General features: G+C 37.6%; 1 protein-coding gene and 1 long non-coding RNA gene across 10 annotated transcripts in view; one reads left to right on the top strand and one right to left on the bottom strand.

Annotated features, from left to right (window-relative positions):
- Window positions 1-1,928: 1,928 nt before the first annotated feature.
- LOC120595470 (uncharacterized) lies at window positions 1,929-23,250 on the bottom strand. Of its 6 annotated transcripts, none has more exons than XR_005650845.1 (7): window positions 22,813-23,250; window positions 21,211-21,326; window positions 15,217-15,345; window positions 14,485-14,570; window positions 11,891-11,929; window positions 10,504-10,598; window positions 9,256-9,680 (listed from the first exon to the last, which is right to left on the bottom strand). It is a non-coding gene; the product is annotated as an uncharacterized LOC120595470 (long non-coding RNA). The 6 variants fall into 6 exon arrangements; XR_005650846.1 differs by lacking the exon at window positions 22,813-23,250 and adding an exon at window positions 22,384-22,802; XR_005650848.1 differs by lacking the exons at window positions 9,256-9,680; window positions 22,813-23,250 and adding an exon at window positions 1,929-2,406 and having other exon boundaries at window positions 21,211-22,802.
- A 1,126-nt stretch (window positions 23,251-24,376) lies between these two features.
- ANGPT1 (angiopoietin 1) overlaps window positions 24,377-26,573 on the top strand; it is a 228,567-nt gene continuing 226,370 nt past the window's right edge. Inside the window, exon 1 of one of the 4 annotated variants that reach the window (XM_039853714.1) lies at window positions 24,377-25,158. In XM_039853714.1, the coding sequence (XP_039709648.1) occupies window positions 24,862-25,158 (297 nt within the window). In that variant the 5' untranslated portion in view covers window positions 24,377-24,861. Of the gene's footprint in view, window positions 25,163-26,573 lie in introns of all 4 variants that reach the window. The other 3 variants (XM_039853716.1, XM_039853715.1, XM_039853717.1) reach the window with 3 other exon arrangements.

Genomic DNA, 26,573 nt, shown 5'->3' on the forward strand with positions numbered 1-26,573 from the left:
AGACTTTTGTTACATACCCAAGGTCACCCAATGAGTAAGGGCAGTAGAATTTGAAGCAGGATCTATGTTGGAATGTCTCCATCAGGAGCTAAATTATTGGTGTACTCTCTTGTTCTAGACACAAACTTTATTTTATTAAACGGGAATGATCATACCATGGTCATATTGTTGCTACAAGTTTTACTGGCTTATGTAAGATATTTTGTTTGGTTTGCTATATATAAATGCCTCCTTAAGGAAGTTAAGGACCCTCGACATAAACATAATTTCAAGTCACTGGTTGACTCAGCTCCAAAATTCCTGTGAAAATATCACTTCTTATGGGGAAAAGATACATTTAGGACATAAGAATTGGTGCAAAACATTTCAGTTCTTGCCACAAAGCCCAGAACTTCTGTGCATAAATGGACTTTGGATCATGTTATGTTACAGCAGCCTCTCACCTTGGCACATGGTTGTCACCTTACTGACATTCAAATTACAGGACAGCTAGAAAAATGACTGTTTTCCATTGAACAGTACTTTAAATAAAACTTAAACCCAAAGTGGGATTTGGAGTTCACCCCTGAGCTCATGGAAATGTGAATAAGGTCTAAGACCAGGTCAAAGTGGTCAAATAGCTCGGAATTCAGTCTGATATTTTTTTCCTTGTTAATTAAAAAGAGGATTATTTTCTCTTGCCAGTGAGTGGCCTTTGGGTTGGGAATATTGTATAACCCAGGAAACTATCTTAATAAATTAGTCAGGAAATACACTGTTCAAGCAGTCTTGTGCTGTGGCCTGTGGGGAGACTATATGGCTAAGTGAGCCAGGGGGTGGGGTAAGGCAGGAAATTTACATGATAAACAGTGGGGAATTATATTCTTTGTACGTTCAGGATCCACTATAATTTATTGCACTGATCAAATTCCTGTAAAGTAACTTCTAGTATATTAGCTCTAAAGAGAACATTTATCACTATTTCAGAATAGCTTACTTACCTAGAAAAGTCATTTTGGATAAATTAGTATTTCTTCCTGACTGTCCTTCCATGCTGCCATTACATTAGTTTTTTGTTGTTGTTGTTTTATTTTTGTTTGTTTGTTTTTTTATCTTGAATTCCATTTTCTCAAAGAATATTTTTGAAACAAAAGAGGTGCCTCACCGGCCACTCCTCCACAGGTGACCTCTTTAATTTGGTATAAATAAGGACAAATGTCTTGCTTAGTCCAGTCCATTCCTTTGGGAATAGTTTGAATTAAATGTGATTTTTAAGAGACAGTCTGGAAATGGAATCTAGAAACAACTAGATTGAGCCACCTCTTTAATCACAGAATCTCCGGTTGAAAGGTACCTCAAAGGTCACACAGTGCAACCACATTAACTACAGTTTAACATTAACTATAATCAGTTAATATTCATTGAACACTTGCCAACACCATATGCTCCCAAGTTGTTAGATTAAAAAATAAACATTTTAATTTGATTTCCTAAGGCTTTGTCACTTTAAAAGTCCCTGAAATGGTTCCTGCTCGGTGCTTTTTAAGATGCAGTATGATAGTTTGATGGTAGAATGGTATTGTGTGACCACTGATGGGCTGTTTTGCCCAGTAACTAAGCACAGGGGCTTCTTAGGAGACAGGCTGTCTGTATTCAAATGTGGCTCTGCTGTTTGCTAGCACTGCAATCTCGGGTGCTGTACCAATGTCTCTTTAAGTCTCAGTATCCTAATATATTAAAAGGAATAGCAATGCACCAACCTCACAAGCTTGTTATAAAGATCAAACGAGGTAATATACATACACAACTTAGCATGGTACCTTGTATATTGTATGTGCTCAATACATGCAGCTGTTATTTATAACATTGCTATTATAATCCCACTATGGCTTTTGTAACAGCATAGGTGCTCAGCATATATTTATCAAGTGAGCGAATACATGAGCAAATGAAGGGGATATCCTCTTTAATATGGATCAGTGAATATTCAGCTAAACATTTATTATACATTACACCGATTGGCACAACCTGTATTCATAAATAAGTTGATAAAGATGTCAGACGTGGTCAATGATCAGTGGTCACCCTTGAAAACCTAGATCTGGAATACAAAGGGAGTTGTTTAGGGGGAAATGTGGCATGAGGTAATTTTATACAGAAGAAAAGCTGTCATCTTTTATGTACAGCTAAACGTCGGAGGCTTGACTCAGACCTGCTTCATGGCCCAAACAGGTTTGGTAAGTTTGAGGCAAATAAAATGAAGAACAGCTGTTGTTTAAATAAGATCTAGCAAAGACAAGGATTCAATGTCCTTACATTGATTTTTAGGCAGTGTTTATATTTCAAGATCCAAAGTGGTGTTGCCAACTTCTATAGTAGAAAGTCGCCATGGTGAGTATTTTCAGCAGTTTCTTTTTCTTCCTCATTCTTGGTAAAGAGAGAGAGAAAAAAAAAAGAATATTTGATAGAAATGATTAAAACATGCAAGTGAAAGAAGGAAAATTTCATTACAAACCACTAACAACATTAATAAATGGAATGACATTAATTAAAGAAATAAGATGCATACTATAAACTGTTTTTCCAAAAAAAGAAAAGGTTTTAGAATATGTTCTTGAAATATTGAGTGATTTTATACATTCTTAAAAACTTTACTGTATTATCATCTATTGTCTTCATGGTAGGCTGGTATATTTCAGTTCAACCGCTATTTCTTGAGCACTTGCTGTGTATTAATGATGTGGTTCTCGAGGAGATTGCACCAATGGGGAAATTAAGCTAGCTTTAGTTAAAAGATGGAAAGTGCTATGATGAGTAGGAAGACATTATGAGAGAAACCAAAGGTAGATCACAAAGGTCAATGAAAGTTAATAGAGGAGACGAAACTTACGACGTGTTTTGAAAGATGAGTAGGAATTAATCAGAAGGTGGAAGTGGGCAGTAGGTAAATAGGGCATTTCGGGTAAAGGAAGCAACGTGCCAAAGACGTGGGAAAGAACATGCTGCTCATGAAGAACTGCAGGTCATACAAGATTCCCAAAATGTTAACTGTGAGGTGGAGAGGAAATGAAATAAGAAAGGGTCAAGCCATTTACTTCATTTCCTTAGCATGACCAAATCACAATGCTAGCATTTTCAAAGTGTGTTCCACTGCTTATTAATAGTTGTTAGTGGAAAAAGAGAGATGAGTCAAAAGCCTGTGGAGAATGCTGAGTTAGATATCGTTATATATTTCTTTACTTCAAGTCTGTTTAGGATCTTTATTATGTAAATGGCCTTTGTGATTTTACTAGAAGGGCACATAGTATGCAGCATTTTCTAAACATTTTTGAACACAGATCATCTTGTAGGATTTGTTTCATGGAACACACTTGTGGGAATCATTGCTATTGACAGCAAGGAGATTGTAAGTAATTTTAAAAATGGGAGCGTAGTTCATTCTAGCAGCAAACTAAAGAAGGAATGTGAAGAGGAAAAATTAGATCAAGGCAGATTAAATATGATATTGTTATAGTTATGGAATGGCCTAGAGAGAGATGGGCAGACCCTAACTTCATCAGTAGACAACAATGATGAAAGAAAATGATTGATTGAGAAGCATTTAGAAATCTATGGGAAACACAGATCTGATGATTTCATTCTCCTACTTAATTAGGAGGTTAAAATCAGCAAGAGTGAGCAATTGACTGCAATGGGAGGCAAGGAGAGGATAAGTGAATCTATAATGACATGGGAAAGTGAGTGACAAGTAGTGGTTTTTGTTGAAATCAGAAATACTGGAGGAGCAATTTGGAACTAAGAGAATTGAGAAGGAGACTTTTAGACATATAAATTTTAACATGTCAAAGGAATATACAAGTTGAATATGTAAGTGATATGGATGTGGGAGACATGATTATACAGTGGTAGTTCAGTTCCTGTGAGTAGATAAGGTCCAGAGAGGAACATGGACCATTTCACCAAAAAGCAATTTGCAAAAAGCCATTCCTTTCGAGGAATTGCTTTCAGTAAATTAGCCATTTAGAAAATTGCCTTTTGGCTAAATTATACACTGGCGAATTGTTTATAGGCAAATTGATCTAGAGCTACCAGGAACACTGTACAACATGTGACGAATTCAGGACAAAGACGAACCTGAATTAAGAGAAAGCAGAAAAAAGGGAAGCTCATAAAAGAGAAATGAAGAGCTAGAGAATGCCGCCATATTTTCACCAGGATGATAACTTATATTGTCAGACACATATTTATTTATATAAAAATGACTGCCTCAACAGAAGAATTAATACCAAACTATTTAAGTTGCAAGAGAGCTGGGAAGATGTGTTTGTTCTGTAATGTGCTTAAATGGTCTAAGGTCAGGATTAACTGAACTTTTTTATTTCTATCCACAGTCTACTGTTACCCATGTCATCCATTGCAATACGTATTTTTAATACTGCTCTAACTAAACGCAGACCTTACTGCCTATAATAGTGATGGCCGTACATAGCTGGACACATTACACACATAGAACTAATAGCAGCCAACATGTTTAAAGATGGAAATAACTTTTTTATTTTTGAAATCTCTTGCTTAAATAAAAAATGACTATGATTCTTGGATTCTAATTTTGGACTCTTTAATAAATTTATGGGTTTCTTCAGAAATGAGCAGTTTATCTTCAGAGTCAACTCTCTCATGTAGCTTCTGCTGGGCCAAGACCCGTGCCCAGGATCTTGGGTCATCACTGAAGAATGAGTGTATGTGGTCTCGTGTGAGGAAATGGGGGCTTTGTGTGGCTTATAGAACAAGCAGAAGATAGGGTTCCTAGCCCTAGGGATTGTTTATTTAATTATTTTTATTTTAAATTTTTAAGGTTATTTTATTGTGATAAGAACATTTAATATGAGACTTAACCTTAGCAACAAATTTTTAAGTGTACAATACAGTATTGTTCGTTATAGGGACAATGTTGTACAGCAAATCTTATCCACCTTGCATAATTAAGACTTTATTCCTGTTATTTAGAAACGTACCATTTCTCTCTCCCCCCAGCCTCTGGCAACCACCTAGTCTCTGATTTTATTAGTTAGACTATTTTAGACGCCTCATTTACGTAGAATCATGCAGTAATTGTTCTTCCATGACCAGCTTATTTTACTTAAGAGTAGTATCCTCAAGGTTCAGCCATGTTGTCACATACAAACATTATATAGGTTTCAGTGAAAAGTGAGAAAGGCGTGTATATTGAAAACCATTGCAAATGGTCATAAAGCTGGAAAATTAAAAGAAATCACAGGGATGTGGTTTCATAGTGTAGCGATTAGCACGTCTGCTTTACACGCAGAAGGTCCTAGGTTCGTGCCCCAGTGGAGCCACGGTCCATGATCTATGGCCATGCCACCCTGAACAAGCTTGATGTCTGATCTTGGAAGCTAAGCAGGGCAGGCCTGGTTAGTACCTGGATGGGAGACCACCTAAGAAGACCAGGTGCTGTAGGCATAAATAATAATAATAATAAGAGATCACAGACCAAAGGGGAAGGAAATCAGAGGACGAGCTAGGTATCAGCAGTAGCTATTCCTTTGGTAAACTCCCTAAAGTTTGAGTTTCAATTATCCTGTTAAACAGTGAGGATCCATTCCTGGAATGAAGATCCTGGGATGCAAGCTTCTACAAAGACAAGACAAACACTTGGAAACCATATTTGAATGACATTAGTATCTATGAATTGAATAAATACTGTAATTCTAATATTTTATCTGTCTAAATCCAGGCAGCCAGACATCGGCATCTTACATATTCCTTTAGAGAGGGTGAGACTATTTGCCCCACATTTTGTATGCTATGCTGTTCCAGCCTTGGCATCTTAAGTCATGCTATGTCCGTATCTGGAATGTTCTCTTCTTTTTATCTATTCAAATTCTGTGTGTCCATCATGGTTCAGCTGAAGATGTCCTTCCTCCATGAAGATTTTCCTGACTTATCTTGTTGCTCTATATCATCAGTTCATTCAAAAAATATTCATTGAGTGTCAACTGTGTCAGATTCAATTCTTGGACCAGGATTACAGCAGTGAATAAAACTGCACCCCCTTTCTCATGGAGCTTACATTCTAGAAGGAGAAACTGATGAAGAAAATAATCTTTTTTAAGGTAGATAGATAGATGACAGATACATAGAGATATAAATCGATGGATAGACTGCCAGATGAATGGAAAGATAGATTAGATCCAGATATAGTTGACGAAGGCTATAAAGAAAGATAATAGAAGATAAATTAATAACAGGAGATAAATAAAATGATAGGAGAGTGATCAGCGTGTGTGGTGGTGGAGTGATATTTTAGCCAGGATGCTATTATTAGAGTCTGCTGCCATTGTAAGCTCCTTGAAGGGAAGGTCCTGTTGTCTTACGTCTGTTATCCTCTCAGCCTGAGCACTGGGCTATACTTGGGTAATAGGCTTAACAGATATTTGTTTATTGACACAGTTTTTCACTTTTCATCCAGATATTTTGGCATCACAGAGACACAACTTTAGTTTCCAGTGAAATGTCAAATTGGTCGAAACAGGCTGGCTTAGAGATCTGTTTGGTTTCATATTTATATGCAGAGCAATATGTTCTAAATAAATCCAAAGGGATTCAATAACAATTTTTGGCAGCAGTTTCTCCTTCGTACTTCTATTTTTTTCTTTCTTGGTTTTCCCCGTTGTCCCTGCATTACTGGGAGATTTCCTAGTGCAATTAGTGGGGCTCCGCCCAGTGACCTTTCACCCTTGCCCTGAACAGATGAACAAACTGAACCAGAAAGGAAGGGAGGGTCACAACAGAGGTTTGGAAGGGCACTCTTTGGGACTGGGAGGAGTGGACGTGTGTGTGGATTCTATTCTCTCCTCCATTTCCGCCTCACCCCCTTCAGTTCTCATTAAACCTGTTGCAGAAGGGCAAGCAGTGGTAAAAAGAAAAACTGGAGTTTTCTCATGGGCTTGTTAGGGGCAGTGCCAGGAAGAAGGAAAACAGAGAGAAAAGAGAAGAGGGACAGGAAAAAATAAATCTCAGGGAGTCAAAAGTGAACCAGGCCAAAAAACGTTTCGCCAGGCTCTTGTCTCAAACATGGCATCGCCAGATAGAGTTTCTCAAACCCAGTGAACTTTCAAGTGGTATTAGGAAGAATTCCACTTGGAGTTTGGAAGAATTCATAGTATTCTTTGAAAGAGATTCTAAACATCACTAGTCTGCAAAGAAACAAAAACAACAATCTGATTTGCTGTACTGTTTGCATTTTTCTTCCTATTTATTAATAGTCTTACTTTATAAAAACAAAGGAAAACTGCACTAATTAGGCCTCTGTGAATATCAAGCTTTCTGCTCGCGCTATCTCATTTCAACCTCACCATGATCCCTGGGAGGCAGACATGATTACTTCCCTGTCACTGAGGAAGAAACACAAGTTGGAAGCAATTAGGAGCCTTTTCCAAAGCACACAGCAGCTAAATGTCAGAACAGGGATTTGAACCCAGGTCTCCGGGACCTCAGGCAGAGTCCATGAATTCCTTGTCTTTTAACAGACATCAAGTCATTCAGGTGAGAAATTACAAGCATAGTACTGGTGGCCGAAAATAATCACTATCCTCCCCATCAGACTGCCCCCCGCCACACCTCCCAGATATAGAGGTCCTCAAATAGAATAACAGTCATGTTGTCTTTCTCCCTTGTCTAGCACCATACCGATCTTCTGCCTAATTTCTTTTCACTGCTCTGATTCCTCTTAGGCCAGGAGCAAGTAAGCTGGTTTTTATGGCCGTAATTATTTATAGTCATGTTTTATTTGATTTACCATGTAGAAATTTATCCTGAAGCTCTCCAACTCCCTTATATATATCCAATAACCCTACCATGGGATTGGAAGGTAATTTTTTTTTAATGAAATCAGGTAAGAATGGGAAGGGAAGGGAGAAAAGTTTCTCCTGAGTATATTTGAGAGGTAAAGATTAAAAGTAAAAAATAAAATTTGGTTTTGGTGCTTGGATGCTGAAATCCTACATTGGAGGTTGTTTTTCAGGAAATAAATTACGAAAGTACAGTGAAAATATAGTGGGGATGTGTCAACAACTACTGGCTTTTCTATGGTGGAAAGCCATTATAACCTGGGGCAAATCTTTGAGCTATAGTTTTCTTATCTGCAAGATAAAAGGATTTATTTAAATCATTCAGTGCTAGTATTTTATGATCTTTTAAACTTTCTCTTGTTTAAAATTAATTGCATGTTTTTCAAGCCTCTTTTTTTTAGACTCCAATAAATAATATTCTAAATACTATTTTAGAATATTTTATTTTTTATTTAAAAACTATCTGAATCTCAGACTAATTGTACAATGGGCCCTAACCTGTATTTTGGGTTTCTAATTCACTTATGATTGCATGAATTTAATTCTCTTCACTGTACCATGGCTATTCGTGGAAAATGGACCCATTTAATTGTTATATGCATGAAGTTTGAAGGTTTAAGGCAGCAATATTTGTTCTCTTGCGTAGCAGATGTCAGTAACATAATGCAGTCCATCTATGTAAAACAAGCCTCTCTCAGGACCTTTTACCTAGTAAAATTGACAGAGCAACCTGTCAGGAGGTCCGCAGCCAGGAGCAGCAGACATACAGTAAGCAAGGAGCCAAATAGTATGTTTCTTTTGGTGAGTAAATGCAACAGCCTCAGCCAAAACCATTGGAACAGCTGTCATGCCGAGGTCACGGCACAAGGTTACAGGACATGGCATCCAGGAAGTACACGGACAGATAGGTAACACTTCAGCAATGGCTAAAGATCAGAAAGAAAAGATATTTTTTCAGTCGAGTGGATGACAGAGGCATCAGGAAGTGTTTATAACAATTTCCAATGTAATCTAGAAATGTTCTATGAAAGTCATTGAAACTTTGTAGTGAAACCACAGTAATTCTCTGGTCTCAGTTCTTAGTGGGGACTTTGGGTGTGCATGAGAAACAGACATATCTACCAAACTGAACTCAAGAAGAGCAAAAATAATTCAGCAGATGGCTATGCATTTCCAAATGCTCAAGTATTACTGAGCACGGCACCCTTATGCAGCATGTTCCTTGGTGTTTGAGATGTGTGCTTTATCCTTCCGGAGCCTATGCAGTCTGGTAAGGTCTGTTTTTCCTCTTTTGAATACAAGAGTCACCAAAAAAAAAAAAAGTACACGTTTCTTTAAATTCTGTTTAAAATGTGTTTATCTTATGATTTTTATGATCTTTCCTTTTAGAGATTGACTCAAATAATTTCAATGTTAAAAACTTTATTTTCTTGGTTTGATTTTTTAAAAAAATGTATGAACATTTTTGCTGTCTTCTGACTGACCCCATAACTGGGCAGGTTACATAATAGTGTATCTTCTGGGACTTGAGGAACATTGTCACTTTTCTTATAATCAGTCTCAGAGTGTCATATGACAGTCATACTTAAAATGAATTAATTAAAAAATGTTTTTAGAGGGAATTTTGGTAAATTTGGGGTTGTGTCTTTTGGGAAATCTGCCAGTCATCAGCAAGGCAGGGGATTACTGTTCTGGAATTGTGATCTTGCACAACAGTGATCTCAGGAAAGGTCTTCAGTGTTTGTAACTGCTCCAGAATCATTCTTTTAAGATGAAAAACTAGCCAGAATAAAGACGTACGTCTGAGAAAACCCCACAAGCTGGTGAAACCTGGGGAAAGAGAACAGGGAGATAATGGATCCATCTTCTGGGAAATCAGACGGCTCGCAGGTGGAAGGACCGGGAGGCAGTTGGGTCGGGGTGGACGATGAGACAGAATGCCAACCCCCTCACTGCTAACCCAAGATAAAGGAGGGGGGATGATGCAATTCCCTATGGGAACAAGTACAGGAGACGTGAATTTAAAAAATCACAGTGTTCAGGCTATGGCAAGACATAATCACAAGGGCACCTGGGCCCTGCCAGTCCTAGCTTCTTTGGACTAATTCCCACTCTATACAGCGGGAACCAGCCGAAGCATAGGAAGCCGCAGTGTGTCGGGGGCAAATCCGAGGAGCTATCCCCATGCCTCATTCTTGGAGCCTGCACCTGGCAGCCTTCCTTAGAGGTGGAGCCGGGAAGTAGCGGATATGGTGGAGGAGCGGACAGCAGAGGTGGCAAAGATAGTAGAAAAAAGAATAAAAAGAAAAAAGAATAAAAGTAGACAGAAATAAGAATATGGTGCTACAGTGGGTAACAGTGGATTCTCTGGGTAGCTGCAGGACAGGAGCCCAGAGGTGTCCCCACACCACCCGCTTGCCAGGAGAGGGGTGGCAGCTGAGGGACACCCAGAGAGGAGAATTTGGAGGGGCTGTCTTTCTAGTGATTCGGCTCTTTTGTTTCCACTTCCTGCTCTCTAACTACAGCCAGGCTTGGAGAAAAACTTTTATGAGTAAAACGGAATTTGAAAAGAGTGAATAAAGAATTAATGAAAATTGAGAATGAATAAAGAAATTAAACTGAATATTAGAGGTTTCTCTGTTCATATACTTACCTCATTAGATTCTGCCTTTGTATGATTCCCAGCTGGTTCTTTTAAGAAAACAAAAGATATGTCTTCCTTTCATGCCGCTCCACAGTTCAAAAACACTTTCACGTGTTTTATATCATTTATTATAAAGAAAAAATATGAGATAAGTAAGGTTCGTTTGTTTGTTTTTCAGTTTCATAGACTAAGAAATTAAGCTCAGGATAATCTTTTTCAAGATTAGTCTTAAAGTGAATCAGAATTCGACTCTAGTTTTTCTTTGTTATTATTTTTTAAATTTCTTTTTGGTTTGGATAGTTTATACAGTCATATGCTTCAAAAGATACAATTTTTTTTGTTGTTGTTACCAACAATGTTTTAGTAAATAATTGAATATATGTCATTCATGTATATCCTTCTGTGGTATAATTCCCCAAAGCAAAATTCTGGGTCAAAAGATAAATGCATTTATAATTGTACTATTTTTCACCTGTAATGTATAAGATCATCAGTTTCCCCATAAACTTACTAACAAATTGGGATTGTCTAACTTTTGAATTTTTGCCAATATAATTGTTTAGACATTGCTTGATGTAGTTAAATTTGTATTTTTCTTATATGCTGTGAATTCAATTAATTTTTTCTCTGTGATTTGTCTTTTCGTTTTGTTCATTGTTTCTTTTTAATTTGATATCGAGATATTTTATATTTTTTGGTAGCCAAAATGATCAAATGTTTACATTTATAAAATGGATTCCAGATTTTAAGTTAGAAAAGCTTTCTTGACCTAAGGATATGTTTTCTTTTAATAATTTATTTTTTTAATGTAAAACTTAAATTGTCATGGAATTTATCTTGGTGCACAGTGTGAAGTGTGAAGCAAACTTTATCTTTTACCAGATGGACACCCAATTGTTTTAACACCATTTATTTAAACCACTCCCTGCCCCCTTCCCCCCACCAAAAAATATTCCTTTGCCCACTGATTTGAGATGTCACTCTGGTCATATAGTAAATTTGTCTAGGTATTTGGAAATTTTTTTTAAATCAGATTTTCTAAAATGCCAAGTTTGATTATGTTTCCCTCTCATCATGCTTCTCCAGGTAAAATAATCTTTGACTTACTCATCAATAGCTTTTTATGCTACATTTGATCGAAAGGATTGAAAAGTAGATGTGATTGTCTTCATATAAAGGAAATAATTTTAGAGAAAGCCATGTATAAGTCCAGAAGAAAAATAATTCTCTAGATATTATTGCTAGAAAATTCCCAAACAACAGGTTTTTCTTTCATTTCTAAAGATGTCGCCAAGTCATTTTGTACCACTCTGGAGGTCTTCTCCTACAAATGGTCAAAGCAGGAAAAACCCACAATACTTAAAGGGAAATAAAGTGAAACAAAGAACATACATACCTCTTTAAACATAAATCTCCTGCTGCAAGTCACTGCCCCCTTTTAACAGGAAACGTCAAGGGTTTTACCATAAAAAAGAAAAGTAACTCACTTCAAAAATCTTATCAAGCTAAGTAAAGGGGTTATATTGCAGTCATATGTCTACATTAGACTTATTTTCTGGCACCAGTATTTCTTCGAGTACAATATGACTGCCTATTTTCCCTATGCCGTACTTTACATCCCCATGACTATTTTGCAACTGCCAATTTGTACTTCTTAATCCCTTCACTTTTTTCGCCCAGCTCCCTAAACCCCCTTCTATCTGGCAACCATTGAAATGTTCTCTGTATCTATGAGTTTGTTTCTTTTTTGTTCATTTATTTTGTTTTTTAGATTCTACATATAAGTGAAATCATATGGCATTTGTCTTTCTCTGTCTGACTTAGTTCACTTAGCATAATACTCTCTGGTTCCATCCATGTTGTCACAAATGGTAAAGATTTCATTTTTTTTAATGGCTGAATAATATTTCCATTGTATATATGTACCACCTTTTTTTTTTTTTACTCATTTGTCTTTAAGATGGAACATTTAATCCATTTTTGTGAAAGCAATTATTAATAGATATGTAGTTATTGCCATTTAATTAATGGCTTTCCGATTGCTTTTATAGTTCTCTGTTCCTCTGTTCTTTTGCGCTCTTCTCATTTGTTGATAATTTTCTGTAGTATCATATTTGGATTCCTTTCTGTTTCTTGTATCTGTTCTAGATTTTTGGTTGTGGTTACCATATGCTTCATATATACTAAGCTATGTTTACAGCAGTCTAATTTAAGTTGATGGTCACTTAAGTTCGAGCACATTCTAATCACTACCATTTTTATTCACCCTCTCCATGTTTATGTTTTGTCATTATTTTTTACTTCTTTTGTGTGTGTGTTTGTGTGCATCCCTTAATTTATTATTATAATTTCACATGATCTTTCCACTTTTGCCTTTTAACCTTTGTATTAGCTTTAGTGTTCACTAAACTGCTTTTATTATGTGTTTACCTTTGTTGGTAAGAATTTTTTTCTTTGAGATACTGTCTTATTCGTATTTTTAAGTTTTTACTTTTTCTTCTTAAAGAGGTTCCTTTAACATTTCTTGTAGTACTGGTTTGGTGGTGATGCATTCCTTCGGCTTTTTCTTGTCTGGGAAGCTCTTTATCTCTCTTTCTATTCTAAACAATAGCCTTGCTGGGTATAGTCTCAGTGGTAGGTCTTTGCTTTCCATCACTTTGAATATTTTATGCCATTCCCTTCTGGAGTTTTATACTGTTCTTTCATTTGGGACATGTTTCTTTGTCTCCTCATATGGCTGCTTCCTTCTGTTTGTTTCTATGTATTAGGTAGAGCTGCTATGGTGCCCAGCCTTAGTAGAGTGGCCTTATGTAGTAGGTGTCATGTGGGGCCCAGTGGCACAGACTCCCCGTTCTCCTGAGCTGGATGCTCCAAGGGTGTCCCTTGTATGGGTTGTGTGTGTCCTCCTGTTGTAGTTTAGCCTTGATTACTATTGGCACGTCAGTGGGTGGGATTGACCCTCAGCTCACCTGACTGCAAGGACTGGACATGACTACAGTGGACAATCCCCACAGACAGGGATTTTCTTTAGTCAGGTTCTGGTGCCTGCCACCCTTTGAGTGTGTCATTTGTGGCTAACTGGGTGCTGCTCTGGTGTAGTCAGAAGCCAGCCACCGGGTGTGTTGGTTTTGGGTCTTGGTAGGGGCTCTGGTATGGGCTAAGGTCAGACACTGCCTCTTAGGAGCTATAGAGTGATCTGTGGTTGGTAGCTGTCTGTGCGGGGCTTAGAGGTACCTGTGAGTGGTTATGCTGTGAACCAAGGCCAGCTGCCACTAGTGCCAGGCTTAGGGCTGCTTAGCATGAGGAACAGGTAGCATCGGGGCCAGCTGCTGCTTATTTGTGGTTTGTGGACCTTTGAGAGATTTTAGGAAGGTCCATAGCATAGGCCCAGGCTGGCCACTTGTATGGATTAGCCTCTTAAAGAGGTTCGGGCAAGGCATATGAATTGGGTGTGGCAGAGTCTCAAAATGTCATCAAGATGGACAAAGAGCAGTGTTAGCAAGTTTGATGGATTCTCAAACCTGGTGCTTGTCTGCGCCTGCAGGCTGTGTAGGAGAGGGCTCAACAAAGGAACGATGGCGCCTGCCTGCACTTTAGTACAGAGAGAACTGCCCCTCAAGCCCTTTCCTTGAAGCCAGACAATTCAGTTCCTCCTCCTATGTCTCTGGGGCTGTTTGAACTATTCTTCCTTTACTGGAGCTTAGAGCAAGTGTTTGTAAGAAAGTAAGCCTGTGTTCAGGCCCTTTAAGAGGATGCCTGGGTCTGCAACAGCTCTTTGTCTCATCTGGACTGAATCCCTGTTGATTTTCATAGCCAGCTGTTGTGATGACCGTTCTTCCCATCATACCTGGTGCTTTGGGCTGGGGACCACGGTGTTTGACTGGGACCCCTCACCCCTAAGTGGGGACATCTGCAGCTGAGATCCTTCCCATTTTTAACCACCACATGTGGGTGTGGGACCAGCCCATTTATCATTTTTGCCCCACTTACCAGTCTTGATATGGCTTCTTTTTTATGTCCTTAGTTATGGGAGTTCTGTTCAGCTGGTCTTCAGGCGGCTCTGAAGGGTGATCATTCTATAATTCAGTTGTAATATTGATGTGGTCATGGAAGGAAAAGGGAACAGTGTTTATCTACTCTGCCATCTTAACCAGAAGCCCAGTCCTCATATTACTTGATATAAAAGCTACATTTGTCATAGTCGATCACCCTCCTCCTTGCAACATAGTTTCCAGGACATTGTTCTGTTTTTTTGTTGTTTTTGTTTTGTTTTCTATCTCACTTACTACTTCTCTCTAGGTTCCTTTGCTTAATCCTTTTCATATTCCTAATCTTAACACTCAGAATCCAATTCCTAGATCTTTTTTCTTCTCTGTGTATCCTTACTCCCTTCATGATTGGCTCTACTGTCATGGCTTCCAATACCATCTAAACACTCCCTGATGCTATCCAGAATTATATCTCCATTTTTGACTATTTCCCTAACTCTAGAGTTATATATCCAACTGCTTCCTAGCTGCCTCTTCAATAAGTATCTCAAATTTTACATGTCTGAAACTAAGCTCCTATACTCTCTTTTTTCTCTATCTGTTCACAGTCATCTCCATCTCAGTTAACAAAATTCAACTTTCTATTACCTTAGTTCAAAACCTTGAGATATCTCTCCCACCTGATGGACAAGCTGTCAGGAAATAGTTTTGGTCTCACCTTCAAAATATTTACCTGATCACTTCTCATCTCCACAGCCACTGCCTTCATTGAAGCCACCATCAGCTGGGTCATTGAAAGAGCTTCCTCACTTGACTCTAGGTTTTTGTCCTTGCTCATCTACAAAGCAACTGTCCTTTTAAGCTACAAGACAGAACATATTCCTCTGTTCAAAAATTTGTAATCACTTTCCATCTCAGACTAAAAACCAGCAGTTACACTGGCCACCAAGGCTCTTCATAATCTTTACCTCTACCCTTCTCACACAGTGAAGATGAGGATATGGCTGGCTAAAGTCCTCCATATAAATACCTTCAAAGTGTTGGGTTTTTTTTTTTTTCATTTATTTTAGAGAATTTTCTTTTGCATATTAGTCAAGATGATCAGATCTTAAAGTCAGATGTGGCTTGTTTAAAATGCCACTTCATTATATAATCTTGATAAGTGCCTTACTTTCAGTTTCTTCATTTCTGAAATAGGTATGATATTATTGTTTTAAGGGTTTGATTTGATAATGTATGTAAAGTGATCAACATACAATAAATATACTATAATTGTTAACTTTTCTTGATAGCTGTCATTTTCAACTGTTACAATTTCCTTTGGTATAATTGAGTATCAAGTTCTGTGTTTCTTTTTGGTTTAACAAATACAGAAATATATGCTAAAATCAGGAAGATAATTTGAGAATCTAAATGACTACGTGCTTTCAAAGGACTGACTGAGTCTTCTGTATATGTAATGATTAAAAGCTTCAACTCTGGGATCAGAACTCTCTGGGCTTGCGTCCTGCCTGAAACTTCTCTAAGTTTGTTTTTTCTCTGTAAAATAATGGCAATAAAAGTTCCTACATATCGGGTTATTGTGATTGTAACGGGACAAATAATGCAGGTACGGCTATTAGCACAGTCCTGAATATATCACAAGTACTCAATAAATGTTAGCTATTATTAAACTGAGAGTAATTGATTCCTAACTTTTCCTTTAAATATTAACTCTCCTTCCTCCCTTTTTTGAACTGATGTGTTTTTATGGCTATTTGAGGGATGTCAGGAAGGAATGTAAATTCTCCAAGGGGAATGCAACTCTTGAGAAGAAATTTGTTTACTATTTCCCTAACATTCTTCCAAATGCTGGACTAAAAAGGAGTGAAGATTTACTCTTCAAAAACTAAATAACTTCACTATTCTTTCCATTGCCAGATTTGAGAGAAGAGCTGTTGAAATTCCTGGTCAATTATTAGTTTCAATTTCAGACCTTCAGTTGGGCATTTCTGTCAGTGGACAGCATTACGGGAAGGGCTGCTGCCACCCCCCACCCTGCTTTCCCTAGTTGGGATGTAGGGAATTCCTTCAGGTGCTCACTGGCAGCAGCAGCCTCTATTTCAATTTTTTTTTTTTTTTTGTGACTGATTCGACTACAGAGTGGAAACAATCCCTAAACACTCTGGACATGATGTAAACTGATCTTGAGGGACTGAAGCTCCAACAGTCCTTTCCACAGATATGTTGACAGGAAGTATTGTTTCATTCATTTTGCAAGATGGATGACTCTGCTGTTGATAGCATTAAGTCATTTTCCCAAAGTGTGGTACACATTGCACTGGGAACATGAAATATTTGGTGGGTGGTATGTGGAGAGATACTTATCTTACTATTCTGTATTTATTTTAATGTACATTAGGAAAAAGCACAAGTAATTGGTTTTCCAGATACTCTTGTGTAAGGTAAATCTGAAATATGTAGAAAGCTTAAAATTTGAGTTAAGGAAACTATTAGGTAAATGATAGTACAAGAGCCATGTACATAGTTTGGTAAATAGAGTGAAAGTGAATGTGACCCAAATTTGGGAAATATTTGCAAAATATGCAGGTATCTCTGGAGCTAAAAATGATCCATCTGTATATATCACAAATAGAAGGAACATTTAACTATAAAGAATTAAATAGCTATGACAATCTTTTTCATTTTTTTTTTTTTAGTCTTTTATGGTTGTGTTCTGTCCTAGCCTTTCTTCATTTGTCACAATTCTCCCCTTTAAAGATTCTTGCTAATTATAAGACAAAGAGAAAGAGGAAAGAATCAAGATAAATATTTGCTGAAAAAAATTGTAAACTTTTCAGACTTGATGGGTATTTCATTTAAGGTTATCATTAAAAGAACTGGCCTTTGCCTGTCAATTTATGAACTAAGCCTGGTTAAGCCATTATATTTTTATGTTTTATATACCAGTAAAATTTATTTTCTGATTTATTTGCCAAATTGCTAATCTGGTTAGAGCCTTAGGGGAAACAAAATTAGTTTTGGAGAAAAAATAGATAAAATAAGGCTTCCTTTGCTTATGTACAATTTATGTCAAGCTGTATATTTCTTATAAGATTAATAGTAGAGTGCTTCAATTCTTTTTCATTTTATCAGAAGCAAACACTTGCTACCCTATCTCCCCACACCAGGAAACAGAATGAGTGGTATATGCCACAAGTCTAGTCAAAAAAGTAGCTCTTGAAATAAGGTCATCTAGTTGAATTGGCTGGAAATGAGTCAGATAACAAGTCATGGTAACAAGCCGTAAATGGCATCCATGTTGCTCCCATGGTTTCCAGGGAATAAAATTCTTATCACGCTACCAAACATGATTAGTTTATATGTCTGTCTGCCCTACTAAACGTCTCTATGGAGTAGTATATTCTTACTAAATTGTTTCCTATTTGTTTTATTCATTTAATATATTATTCATTGAGCACCTATTATGAGTCAGACACTCCCTGTTCTCGGTGCTGGGGATGTAGCAATGAGGAAGAACATTGAAGTCCCTGCCCTCAAAGAAACCAGAGCTGTTTATATGAACTATCATGGTGAACATGGTCACCCTCCATATTAAAATGTACTTCTTAAATATTGTGATTTTTAAGAGATTCAGAAGGGATTTTAAACAATTAAGAGGAAAAATTATAACGAATAGAGTTAGGTAAATATAGTCATAACATTTAACTATAAACGTAGGACCAGTTTTGTGTATAAGAAAGGGAACTCACATTTGGAAACAAGAACTGATATTTAAAGCACCTGATGTGCTCTAGACATTGTGCTTAGTACTTCCTATACATTATCTTATTTAATCTTCACATCCCTCTTTTAAAAGTGGCACTGTACCTTCATCCTCATTTTATGGATGAGAAACTGAGCTTAGAATAATTAAATGTTTTGTCTAGTGTAACCCAATCTTCTTTAATAGCATAAACAAGAAACAAAAACAAAAATAAAGCTATCTGTCTCCGAGCTTAACTTCTATGACACAGTTCATCCAATCTGGAGGAGGGAAAATAAGATTAGATTAACAGAGAGTATGAAAATAAGACTAAAAAAGAAAGTGATAGATTTTAGAAAAATTCGGGGACTTTATTTCCATATTGTCATCTTGAGTTTGCAATAGTTATGAGTGATCTTTTTTTCCCTCTCTGATAAGCAGGAGTTGTCATAACTCTCTAATCACAAACACAAAAATCAGAAAAAGTCCTCTATCTTTGAATCACTGCCTTAATCAAGGACATTTATCAGCTTTGGCTACAATGATTAGCTACTGTCCAAGTGCCATCGGGTACATGATTCATCAAATAGTGATTCCAATCATTCCTTTCAAATACGTATTCTTTCTGAAGTTGAAAAAGTAGAGACAGAGAGACCTTTGCATTCTTCTCGAATCTGGAAATCAAGACTTCTGTAGGGAAAAAGAGAAGAAAAGAGGAGACCCTCAGTAAATGCAAAGTGGTTTATGTGCTTTTTCCCGCAATAAAATGCCATGTCACTGGATCTCTATTGGAACTCTTTCTCCATTCTGGTATAAAGAAGATGTTGGCATCTGTATTTCTATGTGGAACAGTCTCCAGCTGTTTGTTCTTTTTTGGCTTGGGTACTTGTGGAAGTTATCTATATTATATAATTAACAAGTAACCTCACATTGGAAGGTATTTCTGAGATGTTTCTTGACTGGTTGTATAATCATGGCAGTGTCTCTGGGTGGGTGGGTGTGTTAGATACCATACTACTGTGACTCCTGGGATTTGCTTTGGAATCTCTGAACTCTTGAGTTTCTTATGTGACTCTCTAGAATGTAGTCTTGGGATCTAGGCACTATCAGCACATGAAAATGTCCAAGGGAGGGCGATGCTTCTACATCTTCCAGTCTCATCATCAAGAATTGAAGTGAATGAGTCAGACAGTCAGCTGGACCACAAATATTTATCAGTTGCCTCCTATGTGCCAGGAAAAGGGATAGAGTGATCAGTAAGACAGAGCTGCGTCCTAAAGAGGCTCTAATCGAGTATGAAAGATTCACGTGAAATAAATGACTAGAATTGCATTCATGTTAACAGTCTATGTAACCCAGATGTTAGCTGTTTCCATGTTTGGAGCAAGGACCAACAATTCTTCTCATTCACCCTCAAGAAGTCATTTGTCTCAAAGCATCTATTTTACTGAAAAAATAAATAAATAAATAAATACATACATACATACATACATACATACATACATACATACATACATACATACATAAGAGGGATTTTATCTCACAGGAAACACAATTTCACGCAAACCTCCATACTTGATATATTTCCCCAAGTTTCTTATAGCCACACAGCCACACATTTCCCGTCTCTTTTGACTCTTCTCTAAACCTTTCTAGCTTCAGTCCTCCATGTCCGGATCGTCCCCTACTCCTTTATTAGGTAGAACAAGTTAATTCTGTCTCAGCTCTTTCCAACTTGCAAAGCTACAATAAAAAAAAAACTGACTTAGCAAGTGAGACATCCCCCAATCACTGGGAATTTCTCTCATCGAAAGGCAGGAGAATGTTTACAAAATGATTTTTATTTTCCTCAATTATTTATATGTCTCTATACACCATAGTATCTTGCTCACTCACACCCACTGCATTGTCTCCAGCTCTTTGGTAAAGTCTTCCCACTGGGTTTGGGAGTTCTCAACAAATATTTTACCTGTACTCATAAATTGCCAACAGTCACCAGGTGATAGCCTCTATCTTCCTGTTTTTCTCTGTTAACCCTCTGTGGTATTTCCATTTGTTGCAGATACCTTTGCTGCCTACATGGTTGAATGAAGGAGTCTTGGCTCTGTCTCCAGGGATTACAGCCAAGTGCCCTTCTTTTTACACATAGCTGCCATGACCATAGCCCTACTGATGGTCCCTAAAAGTGCCAGAGAGGGCTATAGAATATGGTGCCCTAAGAATATATTTATAGAATATGTGCTAAACGACATTATGTTCAGTATGCAAGGAAGGAGAATGCTTTCCCACCCCTTTTGCCCTTGTAGGGTGTCATATGAATACCAGGGGAGTACCTGATGTACTTTTGAGAAATAAATTCTATTTTATTTTATATTGTCTAATTTTATTTTAGAACATGGGTGATAACCAAGATCTATAACAGGTGATACACTAGAAGACTAAACATTCAGAATGGGACCAAAGTATAACTATACAGTCATTGGATATTGGTTAGCAGATGGGACAACCATATTGGTATATCCTAGCTCACTATTAGCTCATTTTAGAAGGTTATAACATGAATCCATGAAGGCTGTGGGGAGGAGGAGAAGGAGGAGAGCAGTCTTAGTTGTAGAAGTCATGTTTTTCCTGTTCCCTGAATTTCAGAATTATTTTCTTTCTGTTTCTTAATACTGAGGTATGTCGGAGGCACTAGAGCTCAGTGGGTTACGATTGTGAGTCCCAGAGTTAAATGGATTGAGGATCAAATTCTTACTCTGCCACTTCACTTAAGATATTAGGCAACTAACTTGTGTGTGCTGCAATTTTCTTATCTGCAAAGTGAGGTTAACAATACATAATTATAGGGGTGCTATAACTATTAAATGAGGAAATTATTTGTTAAGGGCTAAAAAATGTTTTGCATTATTTTGTACCATGTTCTTTTATCTGACTCATTTTTTAGAATAAGTTTGGCTTCATCCCAATTCTAGGCAGACTCACCCCAATATTATAATGGTCGTGGCCAGTCATGCAGTCATCAGGTACTAAGTAGCTCATTCACTGATTCATTTATTCTTTCATTTTTTCAACCAAAGTGCATAGAGAGTGCTGGGAATCTATGATTAAAGAGGGGAGATCACTTTATGAACTCACAGATGAATGGGGAGACCAAAAAAGAAATAATTAGAAAGCAGTGTGAGAAATGCCATTACGGAGATATGAAGAGGTTATTGAAATACATCAGAGAGAGCCACTTATTGAACCTGGAGAATGCTTCACAAAGGAAGTGACAGAGACTGGGTTTTAGGATAGATTTGGGTCCATTAAGTTTCCACAAGAATGCTGTTCCCTATCTCACTAGAAATTTCTGAATGAACTTAACGTTTAGTAGGGTTATTATAAATATGCGATTAGAATCCTAAAGCACACGCACTCTTATTCTGGAGCTCTGATAATGCAAATAAAATACAAACATACAAAGCTTTCAAGACCTAGCTCCCTAAGTATACAATTGAATAGAATTATGTAGTTCTTTAGAACATTTTTTTTTAACTGTTTTTGGAAGTATGGTAGAGGAATTTTTTTAAAAAATATGGTACAGCCTCTATTTCATACTACTTTCTAAATTCTAAAGTCTACTAAACTAAACCATTTTTGAACAATCACCAACAATAATAACAGTATTGCTGTTGGTAGGTTCAAGTCCTTGAAAATATATGGTTTTTGGCATGTCATTAGAATCTTCAAATGCACCCAGTGTCTCCTCAGCTGAACTCCCAAACACATGGGTTCATTCTGCACATCCCTGTGTTTTCCAGTTGCTTAAGATTAATCTTAAGACTTTCTTTTCCAGATTGACATTAGTATTTACAGTGCGATGGGTATTTTTTTATTTGTTTGTGTTTTTGTTTATCTGGAAAAAAATAAACAAATTTCTATCTCTTTCTCTCACTCTCTCTATGTCCCTTCCCCCGCTTTTTACCAGTATTTCAGGCTTCCCTTTCTTAGTTGTCTACTTTCCCCTCAGGAATTTTGCATTCCTTCTTTTCATGTGTTCAGATTGGAAAAGTTTACATGAGTGAGCATACGTAGGCACACACCCACAAACAGATTTTTAACAATCTTGGCTGTTAAAAAATGCAAGAGCACTTTAATAGAACCCTCAATGCTCACCCGTGTGTCTTCTGCCAATTTTTGGCTGTATTTAGTTCTTAACGAAGCACTCATAGGTGTTGGTTTTGGACTTTCTCCTTTCCGAGGATAATTGTCAAAGCAAGCAATGTTGGAAAATGCTCTTAGACAATCTGTGCTTGACCAGTCCACTTCATCCCTTGCTGGTCCTTAAAAACTAGGTCATATGGGTTACCTGTCACTTTTTGTTTGTTTGTTTATTCTTTTGGGTACGGAGAAAGGATTAAATCACATTTGTAGCATAAATTGGCTTTTAATCAGTTCTTTTTCTTCCAAGTACCATTCGTTAACCTTCTTTAGGACTGTGAATCAGTGCAGCTGGAGCGTTTGGGAGATCTGACTGGCTTGCAGGTCACAAGCATAGACTTGGAAGCAGCCGGCCAGAGTTCACACACTGGCACCACCACTTACCAGCTATGTGAGTTGTTTCCAGTTAGCCTTTCTGTGACTGTTTTCCCAGCGATAAAATGGGGTTAAACATAATATCATGTCTTAAGTTTGTTGCATCATTAAATGAGATCGTGTATAAGGAGTACTCAGCACAGACCTAGAGAATAGTAAGCTCTTAATAAATGTCATTATTATTACAAGAGAGTGACATATCAGCCAACAGGGAGACATGCAATGTTAGGAGGAGACTGCAAAGATGGTTCAAAGGTTTTTTTTGCTATGTTTGGTATTACTTGCTTCCATATCTGTCAGATCAGAAATTTATTTTTTGGTGTGGAAAGGATTGATAAACCACAGCACAATTTATTTCCCCCAAGTAAATCATGTTCTTTCTGGAGCTTGTTTTGCCCTCTCCTCTAACTTCTCTCTACATGCCAATCTCTAACCTCCACTGCCCTTCGCCCACCGCCCTGCCCTCCCCCTCACCCCCCTCACCCCATTCTCCCAGGACATAAGAGCCAGCATCTGTGGCTTCTGTTTTCACACCATGAGTGCAGTTGAGAAGCTCCAGTCCCTGAAATCCCTCCCAGTTCTTGATGAAAGCCCCTGCTCATAATTCATGTTTTCTGCACACACTTAGTAAAGATCTCAGTGCTATAAACTTAATTCTATAATTATCACCTGTGTTTTGTGTTTTACTGATCCTTTTGTTCAGATGTTTATGCCCTAGATTTGGGAATTCACCTTGTGATAATTTTTTGTTTCTTAATAGAATCGCAGAGATTTCTGTCATAGGGCCTTTTTCCTGGCCCATTGGTACACCTGATTATATGCGTTTTTCTCAGATAGTTTTTCTATGTGGCCACAGGAGAATTTATATGGAACTTTTATGCCACTAGTAAAGACAGCCATAGCAACACCAAAGAGGTCCTTGTGAAATGTATGATTAGGATATACCACAGGAATTAATAATTCTCAGGCCACTGTTTTAAATTGTAACCACACTGTTTTTGTAAGGAAGTTGCTCAATTTCTATACACAGAATACACAGGGCTGCATTTTAAATAAACCAGTTTCATTTAAAATCCATATCTTAGAAGGTACTCAGATTATTCTACTTAATATGCACATGCTATATTCCTTTGAGTGACAAGTTACGAAGTATTTTTGCTAATTTGACACTCCCTGATAATTTTCTCTACCTCCTAAACGTCTGAATGAATACAATGAAAGAAAACCATCTCTAAAACTGGTTTTAATATCTTTCTCTCCAGAGTCAAGGATAAATTTTTTTAATTAGTAATTATACAGTTTTATCATTCACTATCAAAAATAATTTCACTGGACACTGTTTTCTTCTTAGAGTTCCTCAATTAAATAGTAACTTTAAAAACACACTGCTAGTTTGCTAGATTTTAGTAGGTCAGCATGTACACTAAAAGTGTATTAAGGTGGACTGCCGTATTTATTGATTTGTCATGAATCTTCTAAAGACTCCAGACAATTGTCTGCTTAAGGGTCGGGAGGGCCATACATGATCGAGGTCATGCGCATCTAGCCAATTTGTAAGACGATCCTGCTGCTCTAAGCCATCAGCAATCCTTAGCATAGGGGCACCCTCATTCCTGTCAAGTCATCTTGTGAAAGGCTGCCTGCTTCCAGCTTGGCTTGGATGTGCAACCTTAATAAAACTCACTGAGGTCTGGGAGAAAATAGCAGATCTGCAGCAGATAGGGCAGAGGAAAGGGTCTAGAATATGTACACGCAGCTGACTCAGGCAGGCTCCACGCTGAACGGTTACACAGAGAGGAAACAATAAATCTCGGCTACTATGCAATAAATATCTCAAGTTTTAACTAAGGAAACTATCATTACAGTGAAATAAAAAATAACATTTTAGAGCAAAGCTAACAAATGGCTAGTTTTCTGTGATTCTTCTTCAAAAGCTTTCTTTGAACGGGAAAAAGTCAAAGAAACAAGCAGTTTTACCTGAAATAAGAACTAGTTTAAAGGTCAGAAGAAAGGAACAAGTTTTGCTGAGAGACACGGAAAGAGAGTGCTGGCAGTACAATGACAGTTTTCTTTTCCTTAGCTTTCCTCGCTGCCATTCTGACTCACGTAGGGTGCAGCAACCAGCGCCGAAGTCCAGAAAACGGTGGGAGAAGATATAACCGGATTCAGTATGGGCAATGTGCCTACACTTTCATTCTTCCAGAACACGACGGGAACTGTCGTGAGAGTACGACAGACCAGTACAACACAAACGCTCTGCAGAGAGATGCTCCACACGTGGAACCGGATTTCTCTTCCCAGAAACTTCAACATCTGGAGCATGTGCTGGAAAATTATACTCAGTGGCTGCAAAAAGTAAGTGATTGCTTTCGGTTTCTAATTGCATGGTGCCTTTTCCGTTTCTGCACTGTAGCTAACTTAGAGATCCTTAGGGGAGCATTTGTGTGTTTACCTTTTGCTCCAGGGGGGCAGTGTTTGCAAATGCAAGAGGGCTCTCTCCCTGTGACCATTGGCGAGCCAAGGTTTTCAGATTTGTGCTAGCTTCTGAAAGTATGGTGGCATCCTATTTGTGTGCCAAGCAATGGCACATTTTATGACAGTTCTGGTTTTTTTCTTATTTAAAATTTAGCTTGAGTTTCCTGACTGTCCAAACCCAACTTAAAAAAAAAAGCATATATGTCTTGAGCAAATTGAGAGACAAAAAAAAAAGAAAGGAAATAATAATGTCAATATGAATTTAAGATCCAGTAGATTTTACACTGGGAAATTTTTGGCAGCCAGGATGAGAAATCATCACCAAATACTTATTTTTCAATCTCTAGTAAAGTTAGCATGAAATAAAAGTAAATGTAAAGTGTGATATTTGGTTGGAGAAGTTGTGTAAATTTGTGAAGGAAGCAAAATTTTAGCAAGTAGCAGAAGAGTAGAGGACTGATTTCTGTCATATTTTCTTCTGTCCTTGAGAAAACCAAGAAGATACATTTTAATGTGAACTCATCAGGAAGAGGTTGTTTGCCCACTACGAAAGGAGAAAATGAGCCATTGGTGGCCGTCCCCAAAGATGTGCACCTGCAGATTCTGCCTGCACACAACGCGTAGTCTTGGCTCTGTGCCTCTCCTGTCTCTTTTTTCAGGACGTTGTAGTTACAGACAGTGCCATGAAGGAGTCTACATATCCAGATGAATGTTGATATTGGATATGCATTTAGTCCCAATTTACAGAAATCAAATTGAACATTTTATTCAGTTATTTCTCTATAAACCATTTAATAGTTTTTGTTGAAAATATGCCTACAAAGATATGAAATGTTTCCTGCAGTTCATTCTATCTGTTCTCCGTTTAATTTTGTAATAGGTAAGCAGCAGATAACAAGCGTATTTAATTATTGTCACTAGAAAGGATGCAGATGTCCTTATTTGTGAAAAGCCTCTCCCCACCCCCCACCCCCTGGGGATCTTTTTGGAAAAATTCACTTGGTGCCTATAGATAGGAATGCAACCCGTCCAGTATTCCTTAAGTTAGTTGGTTAACAGAGCAAACCTTTTAAGAAGATAAAAGATAGGGAAAGGACAAATTCTGTGTTTTGTTCCTGTGTGGTCAGACTCAGAGGACTGCCAGCTGAATCATGCCGAGTAATAGTTATTCTGCTTTTGTCCGCTAGGGACTGAACTAAGATCACTTTTATTTTATTTGACAAGTTAACTGAAACTCAGTAGTTTTATAGTTTCCAAATCTGGAATTGTAGTTAATCTTTCTATTGTGTACTACA

The sequence above is a fragment of the Pteropus medius genome, unplaced genomic scaffold, assembly GCF_902729225.1.
Source record: "Pteropus medius unplaced genomic scaffold, Ma_sr-lr_union100, whole genome shotgun sequence".
NCBI classification, from domain to species: domain Eukaryota; kingdom Metazoa; phylum Chordata; class Mammalia; order Chiroptera; family Pteropodidae; genus Pteropus; species Pteropus medius.